The sequence below is a fragment of the Typopeltis vanoorti genome, chromosome 2, assembly GCF_054136105.1.
Source record: "Typopeltis vanoorti isolate ZY-2024b chromosome 2, IOZ_Tvanoo_1.0, whole genome shotgun sequence".
Classification (NCBI taxonomy): Eukaryota; Metazoa; Arthropoda; class Arachnida; order Uropygi; family Thelyphonidae; genus Typopeltis; species Typopeltis vanoorti.
This window is the reverse complement of record NC_143550.1, coordinates 48,517,337-48,530,624: the sequence shown is the minus strand read 5'-3', so window position 1 is coordinate 48,530,624 and position 13,288 is coordinate 48,517,337. Positions and strand designations below refer to the sequence as shown.

The window sequence follows — 13,288 nt, the reverse complement described above, 5'->3', positions numbered from 1 at the left end:
GATCTTTAATAAAATTTTGCTTGCATGAGATATCAAACTAATAGTTCTATAATTCTTGCATGCCTTCATATCACCTTTCTTGTGAAGTGGTATGAAAACTGACTTCTTCCAGTCTCTAGGCCATGATCCTGTCTCCCATATCCTTGTAATCAATCTATGAAACACTCTTATCCATCCATCCCCTGTGGCCTTAATTAACTCTGCTGGGATTTCATCTGCACCTGGGGCCTTATTGCTGTTGAGCTGCTTAACTGCTCTTTCAACTTCATGCCTAAGTGGAGGAGGTTCCAAATCAAAATTTTCTTGGTGGGAGGACTATCAATTTATTAATTTCACCTAATTAATACAAATTGTTTACTATTTGTAAGCAAAGTTTTGGTATAAAATTTTATATGAAGTTTTTGAACATTAAGAATTAAATATATTTATGAGATCATAAAGCAAGCATTAATAAGTGTATATACACAAGGCATTAAAAAAAAAAAAAAAAACTTAAATCTTAAATACTTAAGAACTCAAACTTAAACTGAAAAAAATAATGACTTCAGATATCTAGGTTAAACTTTTTTTCCTGATACCACAAAGTCCAAATTCAAAGGAACAACTTACCTATTCCTAAGTGAGTATTTATACTAGCATAACGTGCAGTTCCAGTAAGATTTTTATTTTCTCTGTAGGGAATATGTTGATGTGTACGAGAGTCCCTATACTTCTTAGCCAGTCCAAAATCTATTATATACACTAAATTGCCTTTTTTCCCAAGCCCCATTAGGAAATTGTCAGGCTTAATGTCACGATGAATAAAATTCTTGCTATGGATATATTCTATTCTGCTGATCTGCAAAATAAAGACTTTAAAAGAATGGGAAAGTGAATAGATATCCAAATTGCTAACTTTGATCCTAAAACTCAGCTGCTTTATTTTTTTTTTTTTATTTATGGCAAATTAAATTTTCCTTAAGAAATACATAGAACACACACGCGCGCGCGCACAAATGCATTCATTAACTATGCAAATACGGTTTCTTTAGATTTGTAACATTATAATCTTATGCAATTTTAAACACCCTTAGATGAAAATCTACAAATAAAGAAAACAAATTCATATAAAAAAAAATTAAATTGATGTTAAAAATGTTGAAATACATAACTAATTGCTAAGTTCAATTCTTGCTGTTGATGCATTTGTACTTCTTAAATGCTACATAAAATTTCACAATGAACAGGTGAAATGGCAGGAAAACAGTAGAAAGAAAACAAAGAGGAAAATTTACTACAAATGTTTACTCATTTATTTGTGGCTTCTTTAAAATATTCTGTCAAAAACATTCAAGCAGACATTAACATGAATTTTTTTTTAACCAAACATTAGTTTTGTCAATATTTTTTAAAATTTTGCCAAATAAATAGCCTACTTAAGGTATGACCAAAATTAATGTTCCTGTGTATAATCTAAATGCCAGTTAGTTTGACCTTGGATAACATCTCTGCTCTCCAATCATGAAACTCACATTTTCTTAAAGTCAAATCCAAAGCATGCAAAAATCCAGTTCAAATGAGTGAAATTTGATGCTGAATATCAGTGGCAAGTTCACATGAGGATAAAGTACTGAATGCACAAGATGTCACTTTTTTTGCATATTTATGTATTATTTATTTTTTGTTTGTTTCTAGTAGCTCAGAGTAAAAGAATGATTCTTCAGTTTTTCATTTCATCTTATGCCAGACAGCAAGATGCATCTTGTTGTCTGACATAATTGTAATACCATAGTGAAAAAGAGAATAAATGCAAGAAAACAAACATTGGTCATATATCAACAAATTATTCACTCATGAGCACATACAAATGTTCATGTTTTGGAACTGACTGAAAATCTGAACAATTTTTATTGGTAAATGCAAACTTTTCAGTGACCCACCCACAAAAATCAAAGAGATTCTAGTTAATTTGTTTCAAACAAAAGCATAACTAGCACCATTAAATTTAAATCTGAATTGAAACTTCATATCAAACAAACTAAAATAACAAAGTTGAACTGTACTGCAGGATTAGGGAGAAGTGAGGAATGTTGGGTTGGTTCAGTGGGGTAATAGCATTCATGGAAATACCTAAAAGAAACATATGGAAATAGAGCATATATGAGAAAACAAATGAAGGGAGTCAGCAAGAGAGAAAGGTCATTATTAAGCAAATGCTCTCTTCTGGATAAAACCTAACATTCTAAGATAGGTTTTTTTGGTATGCAACCTAAGATGTGAGGAAAATATTCTGAGGTTGGGCAAATTTTGGAGTATTAGGAGTTAAGGAGACAAGAAGTAACGCTTAGAATGAAGATGAATACAAAGTTTTTGTATTTTTTAATTTTTCATCCTAAACACAACACTTCGCTTACCAGAAGTGATGAAATGCAAAGCATGGTCTTACTTCCAGGAAATAAGGTTGGATCGTGTTTTGGTAGCATGAAAATTTACTAAATTATCTTCAACCTCACTTGAGAATGGCTGAAAGATCTGTGTTTAAGGCACTGGCCATAGAAGAGCATATCTTCTCCATCAACTCTATTCAAGAATAGAATCCATAAAGGTAACCACTAATTAACTGATAAATCTCTAGGTGGTAAAGAAGCAGTTTATTTATGATTGTCTCCATTACTTCACTTACCAGAAGTGATGAAATGCAAAGCATGGTCTTACTTCCAAGAAATAAGGTTATTTCCTGGAAGTAATTTCTCAAAACATCCTGTGAGTGTATTGAGGTGAAAGTAATAGGACAAACATGCTGGATGAAAGCTTGCTCCAAGCTGTTGGATAGATGCCAAATGCTTAGGAGTTCTGACAAAAAAGATCAGAGAAGACATACTGAGGATGATTTGTGGAATAGTGGGGGGGAGATGCCATGGTTGTCATAATTTACTGACTTATAACCAATCAAAATATTAAATGTTTTGATTGGTTACAGGTTATTAATTATAGCCAGTGATAAGTATAGATTGGGAACACAAATCTCTTCACACAATTGAAAAAAAAAAAAAAAAACATTGCGAATTTTTTATTAAAAGCCAGAAATGAAACAAACCTATCTATAATTTATATTCCAATTTATAAATTGGAATATAAATTATAGATAGGTTTTATGTTGCATTCTGTTGCAAAGCACACTCAAAAGTGCACTTTGCAACAGAATGATTATGCAGGATGTTTGTAAAGTCCACAATGATTTCAGTGAAATGATAGTTTTTATTGCAAACCCAAAAGGATGAAAGAGAGAAGAAAATGAATGAATTTATGTATTGCAATATATAAAATTGTTGAATAAATTCAAAAGAAACAAGATTGAAAGATAAACCGAGATCTAGACATCCATGCATCTCAGAGCAGGCCTGTGGAGGTGTTCCATATCTTCAAGGCACATATTAGTTTTCACAGAAGAACCATGAATGTCAATTCATGCAGCAGCCTGCTGCATTCATCATGCTGCCCAATTCAACTATCTACAACATTTTGATGCTACATTTTCATAACATGCATCACATTTTTAAATATTCAATAAATGTATATCTTTTAACATTTTATGATTGAATTTAACTGAATTATCCATTATTTCTCTGAAATAGATAGGGACTTTATAAACACCCTGTATAGTGACACCATCTTATTAATCATAACAAATGAACCCTAGTTATTTTTGAGATGTATACTGTAGAAAATTTTATTCTGCTTAATTTTACCATTAAACCACCATTAAAATGGTCTAAATGAAACAATCCAACAAATTTTAGTAGACACAATGAATGCTAAATTCAGGACATTATAACATATATAATAAGCATTATTACTATTTCAAATCATTTTGCCAATAAACATGGTCAATTACAGAAAGGAAAAACATCTTTCAATTTATCTTCAACCAAAAATTGAAAATTATTTTTAATAATATGTACATGAGTCTCACTACCACAACTTAATGAAAAAAAAATTTAAAAAAAAGTATTAATAGATTACAGTCATAACACAAAGGGGGAAAAAATAATAATTTAGCAGTGCTCTGTGAATATTTATCATTTATTTATTACTGATTATGATAATTTCACTTTTAACACTGAGAGTATCCTAAATCTTTTATTAAAAAAAAAAGTCAGTTCCTTCTGTGTCATTATAAATAAATTTGGGGGATAAAAAAAAATTTTAAATCATAAAAACTTATAAGATAACACCATTAGGACTACACATGCATTAACTTCATTATTAGGTTTTTGGAATTCAGCATGGTTCCAAAACATTGGTGGACAAACAGGGCCAGTGATGTCATGATATGGTGGTTGTTACTTAGAAATTGTGCTCTGTTATAAAATATTTTATTAAAAAAAAAAAAAAAAAAAAAAAAAAAAAAAAAAAAAAATCAGCTAATGCCTTTTATTCCCATATAGGCAAGGCCGTTTTAGCCCAATCTAATTTTTAGAGACTGAGTGGGCAGTTCAATTTCCACTGGTAACAGAGATAGCTGGCCCAAGGCTATCACTAATTTAAGCAGTCTGCAGTGAAGAAATGGCTCAACAAGCCACCATCTTGTGGTCCCTAACACAATATTTTTAATGTCTGAAATAGTGTGGGCTCTACAGTCAATTTTCTTGAGTTTACGGGATGAAAAAAACGAGTTTCTGCGAGAAAAAATCCACTTGCCCACACCAGAGATCGACTAGCTATAAAATATAAAAATATATATTAACCATATATATATTTTTATATTTATGCCAACAACTACTCTGAAATCAACATCTTTCCTTAAATGTTGATTTCTTCAATCCACTCTCCAAACAGTGAAATCATCTTTTTCAGATGACTTCAATGTCCAGAACACCAGCTGGCTGTCCACTTCCAACTATACAGACCCCAGCCTCTCTACCTGCCTGATCTGTACGGTTGGAATTGGACAGCCAGCTGGCAACCACAAACGATCTCAGAGAAATTGTTCACATGCCAACCAGAATAAAAGACAATCCCAACCAATCCCCAAACACCTTGGACCTCTTACTCACCAATGATCATCTAAGTAAGCTGTGAATGTTGTCTGCCCTCTAGGCAGCTCAAACCACAATGTGGTATAGATCTCTTTCACCATGGAGCAACACATACACAAACACTCGTATCAATGCGTAGCATGGCATTACCAGAAAGTCAAGTGGGATGATCTTTGCAACTTGCCTGATTTCCTTGGTCAGATTATTGTTTCCAGCCACCTGAGCTAAACCTATGTGCAGAAAGAATCACTGAAATAATTCTGATCAGCAAGAAAACATTTATTCTCTGCTCCACCCTGAATTCTCATCCCCTATTTAAGCCTTGGTTCTCCCATAGGTGTGCCAAGGTTGTACAAAACTCCATCTTCATACACAACCTAGACTAAAACACAGAAGAGTTGCAAGAAAATTATCACAACATCAGAAACTGATACTGAGAGAGCTAAAAGCAGGAAACTGACATCCGGCTCAAATGGCAGTCATGCTTTCTGGGCTCTAGCCAAAGCTATTGGTCATAACTTCTGCCCAACACTACTTCATCCAGATTGCATCATCGCCCACAGAAAAAGCAAACCTCCTAGCTTCTACTTCTCCTCCAATTCTTGCATAGCTGATTGCGTAAATCCCCCCCCCCCCAACCATTCAACACTGCATTTGACCTTACACCAGAAAGAGATAAAAAATTCTACTCAAACTGGATACCAAAAAAATCTCCTAGGCCCGATGGCATCCTTCCAATTGGTCTACAGGTCTGTGCAATTTACATTTTCCAAATCCTATGCTACTTTGAAGACTCTCATTTAATAAATGACCGACAGCATGGATTCCATCACTGTTAATCAACAGGAGATCTATTAACCTGTCACCCATCTCTGGGCAAACAACACGGAAAGTTTTGGCAAATCTCAAATGGTTACTCATGATATTTCCAAGGCTTTTGACTGAGTTGGCACAAAGGTCTATTAAGAAAACTCCCATTATTCAGTCTGTCCCCTGACTTCTGTAATTGAGTTGCCAGCTTTCTGGCTGGATGGCTCCTTATCTTCTATCTATACAACTAATGCTGGAATATCACAAAGCTCTGTTCTTTTACCGCACTCTTCCTTATTTACGTAAATGATCTACTCCAGCTGACTGCCAATCCAGCACATAGTGTTGTTGATAACACATTGCACTCCTCCTTGTCATTTAACAAACGTGCAAAGCACAAATCATACCACAACCTCCAGAACTGTAACCTCTATTATCTTAAGTTCTAATCTTCAAAACATTCATTAATGAGGTTTAGATAACATTATCAATTTCTATGATAGCAAAACACTTTGCATTATTTCCCACAAAAAAAAAAAAACTGTTCATCCAATCTTACCCTTGACAATACTCAAATCTCTATTCAAGATGAGATTTCCCTTCTCAAAATAACTCTAACCGCAAATTTGTCTTGGCACAAACATAGCCTCCTCTGTATCAAAAAAATTAAGCTTTCTCCTTCACTCGAAGCATTACTTTAACTCCAAACAGTTCCTTTGCTTACTGTCCTCTTCCATCGGGGATGGGTTGAATCTTCCATGTTTCCACAACAACCTCCAGAGATCTTGGTTTCTTGCATGGCTGGTGAGCTGTCTATATGTTTGTAATCCAGAATAGACCTTTATCGTTGTTATCCATTTAGTTCTTGGTCTTCCTTTTTTTTTTCTTGCATACAGAGCAAAGTTGAGTAGTCTTTTTGATGGCATTCTCTCGACATGTCCATATCACTGAAGTTGTCTTCTTTTGATCTTTTCAATTATTGAGTCTGTATATTTTAGGTCTTTTAGGTCTTAAACGATTAGTGATTTGTCACCCTTTTTTAGGAATGGGTTGAATATAGGCCAGTTTCCAGGTTTTGGGATATATACTAGTGGAGTAAGAGAGTATGTACAGGTGACATAGGATAGGAGTCAGTTCAGATGCACAGACCTTCAGGATAATTGGAGGAATTCTGTCTGGCCAGGAGACTTTTTTGTGTCTAATTTAGACAGCAGGTTTGTGATGTCTTTTTGGCAAAGGATAAAGGGGGCATTGTATGTTGGGCAGTTGGAATGACTGGAGGGCATTTGCCATTGTCAGTTATGTGTGCATTGGAGGCAAAGTGTAATGCCAGGAGATTTCTATGCCCACTGTTCATCAGAAATGGCATCAATAATTCCCTCACCCTCTTGCAAATCCATCAAATGCATGCAGCAGCTAACCAACACCTTCTCACAGCTCAACTCCAAACCCACACAGAACAAATTTCTCCACTTCTTGTGTTTATTCTGTCCTCTGGAACAGTCTTTCCATCAAATGTGTTTCCCAAGGAATATAAACCCACAGCTTTTCAAGTCAAACATGAATAAGTTCCTTACTGCCCATCCACAGTACTAGGCTACTATAGGTTCATCTTGTGGATGGATTCTCCATAAAAAAATAAAATAAAAAAATATTAATAAAAAAAAACTGAGAAAACAATGGAAAAACATTTAGGTCATGTTTTTAGAATGAATATAAAGAAATTATATATTTAGTAAAATAAAAATAAAATTGCAAAAATTTTATCATCACCAGACACAAAATATGCTAATTATTTCTGCCTGAAATGCATCTATTTTAATTACTACTTTATGATTAGTTGGTTACTTTGTGGTAAGCCTGAGTCCTTTCTATAGGTAAAATGATGCATGTCCTCTCCTATCCACTTATTGGTCATATTCCAATATGGAAAAAATCAATGATAACCGACAAAACAGGGTTTGATTACACCAATATGTCCCAACATGAAATAAGATAAAAAAACTATTTTCATCATTTATGATGTAAATGGAATTACATAAATAAATTTAATGATTAAAAGATTCAGATTTTTTTTTTTTTTTTTAACTTGTGAATCAAAAATTCACACGTGCTATGGACGAGCACTTTTTTTTTCAAGCTCTGCATATAATCAAACATACACCTTCTTATAATTGTTTATATAAAAAGTTTAAACTCTTAAGAACTGCCAACATTTATATAATTTTCTTGATTAAAAGAAAAAGTTTTTACCTTACCAAGTAAAATTCTACAGCTTAGAAAGAAAGAATGGAAAATGACCAAGAAAGAATAAAATTAAACTATTAGGAATCTCAGACATTTTAAAAGCAGCCAGGTGGAATATACAAAGCATAACAACAAAGGAATTAGAATTATCATAACAACTAAAAACTAAAATTATTAATATAGCCATAAAGGGAAAAGATATAGATGGTTTTACTGTCATATAGTGGAGTGGATCAACATATCCAACCTTTTAGTGTAGCGGCCATTTTAATCAATGGTACATGGAAAAATAGAATATGAAAGTACAATTCTCTAAAGGATCAAATTATAACAGTTAAATTAAAAACAAACAGAAGCTACTTAAATATCACAGGAGTATATTTCCCTGACTGAACAATTTTATGAGGAACTACAAAAACAGTTAAATAAATGTAATAAAAATGACTTAATAGAAGGAGATCTTAATGCTAGAGTTGGAAATAATCCAATCCCAAATGTGTTAGGAAAATATGGAAAACTCTGCATGAATAACAATGGTCAAGAACTATTAGCCTTGTAGAAGTTGAAAGTTTATTTTCAACACTAGGTTAGACTATGATAAATTTAGTTTAATCCTTTATCCCAGTGAGAGCAAACAAAGTGTGCGCCTGAAAATATCTTCAGGACTGAATATAGTGTTGTACTATCTTACCTGGGTAAGTAGTACAACACCAGGCAACTCGTAGCAAAGGTGGAGCAAGCTACCAACACTCCTATCCCAGTATCTCCATTAATGCAAAACACATCTCCTTGTGGATATGTATACTGTTATGCATTAAGGGATTGGCCACTACCCAGACTAGTTTCGACCTTTATTGAGGTCTCTTCAGTGGGAGCCAGGCCCAGAGTTGGAGATACCAGGCAGAAGCAGTAGCAAGGTCATCTTTACCTATAGGAGTGGCCAACGGGTTTGCCACCTTTTTTTTTTTTTTATTAAATTACTCTGGATTTAGAGAAAGATGTTGAAAGTTTATTTTTCACTAGGTTAGACTATGATAAATTTAGTTTAATCCTTTATCCCAGTGAGAGCAAACAAAGTGTGCATCTGAAAATATCTTCGGGACTGAATATAGTGTTGTACTATCTTACCTGGGTATATTAGCCTTGTGTTTTCACAATTTTAAAATAACCTTTTTCAAAAAAGAATCTAAACAAATATACAGTAAAATCTCCCATAACAAGCAATACCAAAACAATGGCACTCTCGAAGGTCTAAATTTAAAGTCGAAATTTAAGCCTATGAGATAAGAAAAATATGCAATGGGCTTGCATGATGATGATGAGGAGGATGACACAGAGAAGAAAGTTACATGGAAGGAAGCAGATGAAGGATTGCAGACTTTCATAAGATGTGCCGAGCAATGTTCATCTATGTCAGCACATGATGTTATGAAATTCATTGTATACACAGTGAATTTTTAAAGCTCCGAAGACAATCATGTAAGCAGGCATTCGAAGTTATGTTATGATATCACACTAAGAAATTCACAAATTTCATGTGATAATACATACTGTAATTTTTAAATGCTGTTTAAATTTGATTTTGTGAAATATAAAATTATGTGTATGTGTTTTAAATTTTAAAAAATCCGCACAATTTTTGATGTTATTTATTTAATTATGGCTGACAGATCAAAAAACAAGACCAATGAACTTCACGTGCTACAATTTCTACAGATGGCATCACAAAACATGAACAGGTAAGTTCTCGAAATACATATTCAATTATCCGGAAAAATCTCATATCCGGGATCAGCGAAGTCCTATTGTTGCCGGTTAAGAGAGAGATTCTACTGTACTTGGAATGGCAGAGGAACAAGATTTATAATTGATTATATCATTACTAACAAAACTAGTTCCATGTGTAAAAAATGTACATGTTTACTGAGGAAATGAAATTTTTTGAGATCATTATTTAGTAGTTTCTAAAACAGAAATTACTGACTATTACCACTATTTCTGACAACAAAAAATAATGGAAAAACTGGATCCAGATTCAGACTTTGCAACCATTTAATGACCGGAACTTGGAATATTAGGAGGCTACTACAATCAGGCGAACTCAAATTACTACGGCACGAACTAAAAAGATATGAATGGACTGTTATGGGACTTTGTGAAATTCGATGGCCTAAAACAGGAGAGCTAACAACAGATGAAGGACATTTACTTCTTTACTCTGGATGTGACTGCAGTAGTAAAGAAGGTATCAGGTTTTTGATACACAAATCATCGCGAAATTCTGTCATGGAATTCAATCCTATCAATAGCAGAATTGCTCTAGTCCGCATAAGAGGAAAACCACTCAATATCACCATCATACAGGTCTATGCCCTAACCACAGGTCACGAGGACTCCGAAGTAGAAGAGTTTTATGGTCAACTTAATGCAACAATCACCGGAATGAATAGAAAAGACCTTTTGATTGTACAGGGCGATTGGAATGCCAAAATTGGAACAGATATTGGCAAGGATTATCTCCCATTTGTCGGACCGTATGGCTATGGGGGAGACAAATGAAAGAGGTTTTGAATTGATCAATTTTGCCTCACAAAATGAACTCACCATTTCCCCATAAACCTTCCAGAAGATGGACATGGACTTCTCCTGATGGTAAAACACACAACCAAATTGACCTTATTCTTGTAAGCACAAGATTTAAAAATTCCATCAACCTCACAAGAACCAGATCATTTCCCGAAGCCAACATTGGCAACGACCACAACATGGTCATCACAATTGTGAATATGAAAATGAGAGAAAAATTACCTACAAAATCAACTCATAAAAGATATAATATAGAAAAATTAAAAGATCCCCAAATAAATATACTATTCTTAAATTGTGAACGAAGATATTTGAGAATTATAATACTTCATTCACATTTAACATAATCTGCCATAACTTAAGCAACACTTGTAATTATTATTTGATGTTAATCTCTTGCTCGTAAATTATTATTCATATAATTACTTTGAGTTTGTTTATTATTGTTTAATTATTTAATCTAGAATATATATTAGTACTGAAAGGCCTCTGTATTATAATGTCACTCAATTTATTTTATTTATTCCTATGTTAATGTTGTAAGAAACTGTGCATATATATTATAAGAATTTGTATTTATCATATTTAAATGTATTTTATGTAAACTACGGATTATTACCTTATTTGTTATTTCTGAAAGAGAATGTAAATATGTGGAATTCTGCTGATATGATTTTATGTAATTCTTTTGATTGGCTATTAAAGGAGAAAAGGAGTTGATTTTAGTTAGCAAGTGCTTAGAACGTGAATGGCTATGATATGGAGAGAAGACTGTAGATGTAAGCTGAACTGGCTAGAACCGGATTTTGGCAGGAAGAATAAATGCAGTTAATTGGAAAATGAAAGTAAACAAGGGGAGAAAGCTTAGGGACAGCGAAAAGACCGGTCGTGAGTAACGAAAGGCAAATTGAGATATGCGGAAAAATCGACAAGGACCGGGAATAAATAGGCATTAAAAACTACCTCTATGGAATTCTGATATTACGATAGATTCCTAATGATTAGAGGAAGAAAGCTGCAGAGCTGAAGTGAATACATAGTGGAAAATAAGGAATTAGTACATGATGTAAATCTAATGTATCAAGACTTATGTAGCTCTGCGTTTAATATTTCAGTTAACATAGTGAAGATTTCTTTGAATTGTGTTTCCTCACGGTAATTAGTTAACAGGAATTTTGAAAATGTGCCTAAGTGAATTCAATGTGTAGAAGTTGTAACCAGGTAAGACTTATCCTTTTTACATCCAGTGTGAAGCAAATGAAAGTGAATTCCGCCTAACATACCTATACCCTAGCTGAGGTGTTTAACTATAAATAGTCGAAGGAATGAAGCACTAAAGTATTTCCCCCTTGAATTGATATTTGCCTTGTAATTCAATTTAGTGTTTATAGACTAGAAGTGAATTAGAGAAGCCAACTATAAAAATATTTATTGTGAATTCTGGAACTTTGAACTGTGAAAACTATTTTCTATTAATTGGCAGAATATAGAGAACTGAGAGTTGAATGTTTGATACCTATTGCATTGTATTTTTTCTGAGTACTAGAACTAAATTGATGTGTAGATGACTTGATTTGTCTCATAGAATAGAAACAAGTTGTGATAGAAATGCTTATGTCTTAAATAATAGGATCTAATATATGTAGCTTTAATCTTAAAACCTAACTGAATAGCTACCTGTATCTCAGAGATATTTTGGATTTGTTCAATCGCATTATCTTGTTTAGAAAGTTCTACTTAGATGTACATGTTATATAATCCTGCATTAAATATTGTGTTTTATTGAATTCAATTTGATGTTTGCATGATTTTCTTTCATTTGCACCGCTCATAAAAATTTATCGGACCTTGCGGAAGCCTTAAAAGATAATATTAACCTCGGCCTGTAGAAAAGTGAGATTGCAAATGTTAGTTGATGATTGATTCCTCTATATTATATAGGCTAATCTGAATATAAGGTGGCACAGGATAATATAAATTTCTTTATATTTGGATCAGTATCAATCAACATCTGACAAATAAAAAATGGAATTTAAAAAAGGATAAGTTCAACTAACCATCATAATTGGATCAGTCAGCAAGATAGGACGACACAACACTATATAAATACAAATTAAAACAAATTTTTGACACAAGCTTCAAGAAATATAATAATATCGAATCTAAAACCAAATACTTCTCACAAAAGATAACTGAGGCAGCTGAAGAAATCCTTGGATACAAAAGGAAAATAAATAAACCATGGATAACCAAAAATATTTTGGACCTATGTGATGAAAGAAAATATTTGAAATCTCATATTAATAACGGTGATAATAGAGAATAGTATAAAAATATTACTAAGATTATTAAAAAAGAAATCAAATATGCTAGAAACTTATGGATATTAGATGAATGCAAAAATATAAAAGAGGACTTAAATAAAAATAATTCTAAACGTGCTTTTCAAATGATCAATAAGTTAACCAAACCTTTTACTGCAATTAATTGGAGCATAGAAGATGAACATGGAACTCCTATCATTGACAACCAGAAAATAGTTGATAGATGGAAATGTTACGCAACGAAGCTTTTTCAACAGGACCCTCAACTGACTGGCGATATTTTGGACGGAATTTTGCCAGGAG

The 13,288-nt window shown here is 33.1% G+C and overlaps 1 protein-coding gene across 1 annotated transcript in view; it reads right to left on the bottom strand.

Annotated features, from left to right (window-relative positions):
- Positions 1-13,288, bottom strand: part of LOC150108988 (casein kinase I-like) — a 129,008-nt gene that overhangs the window by 61,181 nt on the left and 54,539 nt on the right. Inside the window, exon 4 of the mRNA XM_090411213.1 lies at positions 610-838. Coding sequence (XP_090267339.1) covers positions 610-838 — 229 coding nt within the window. The remainder of the gene's footprint in view (positions 1-609; positions 839-13,288) is intronic.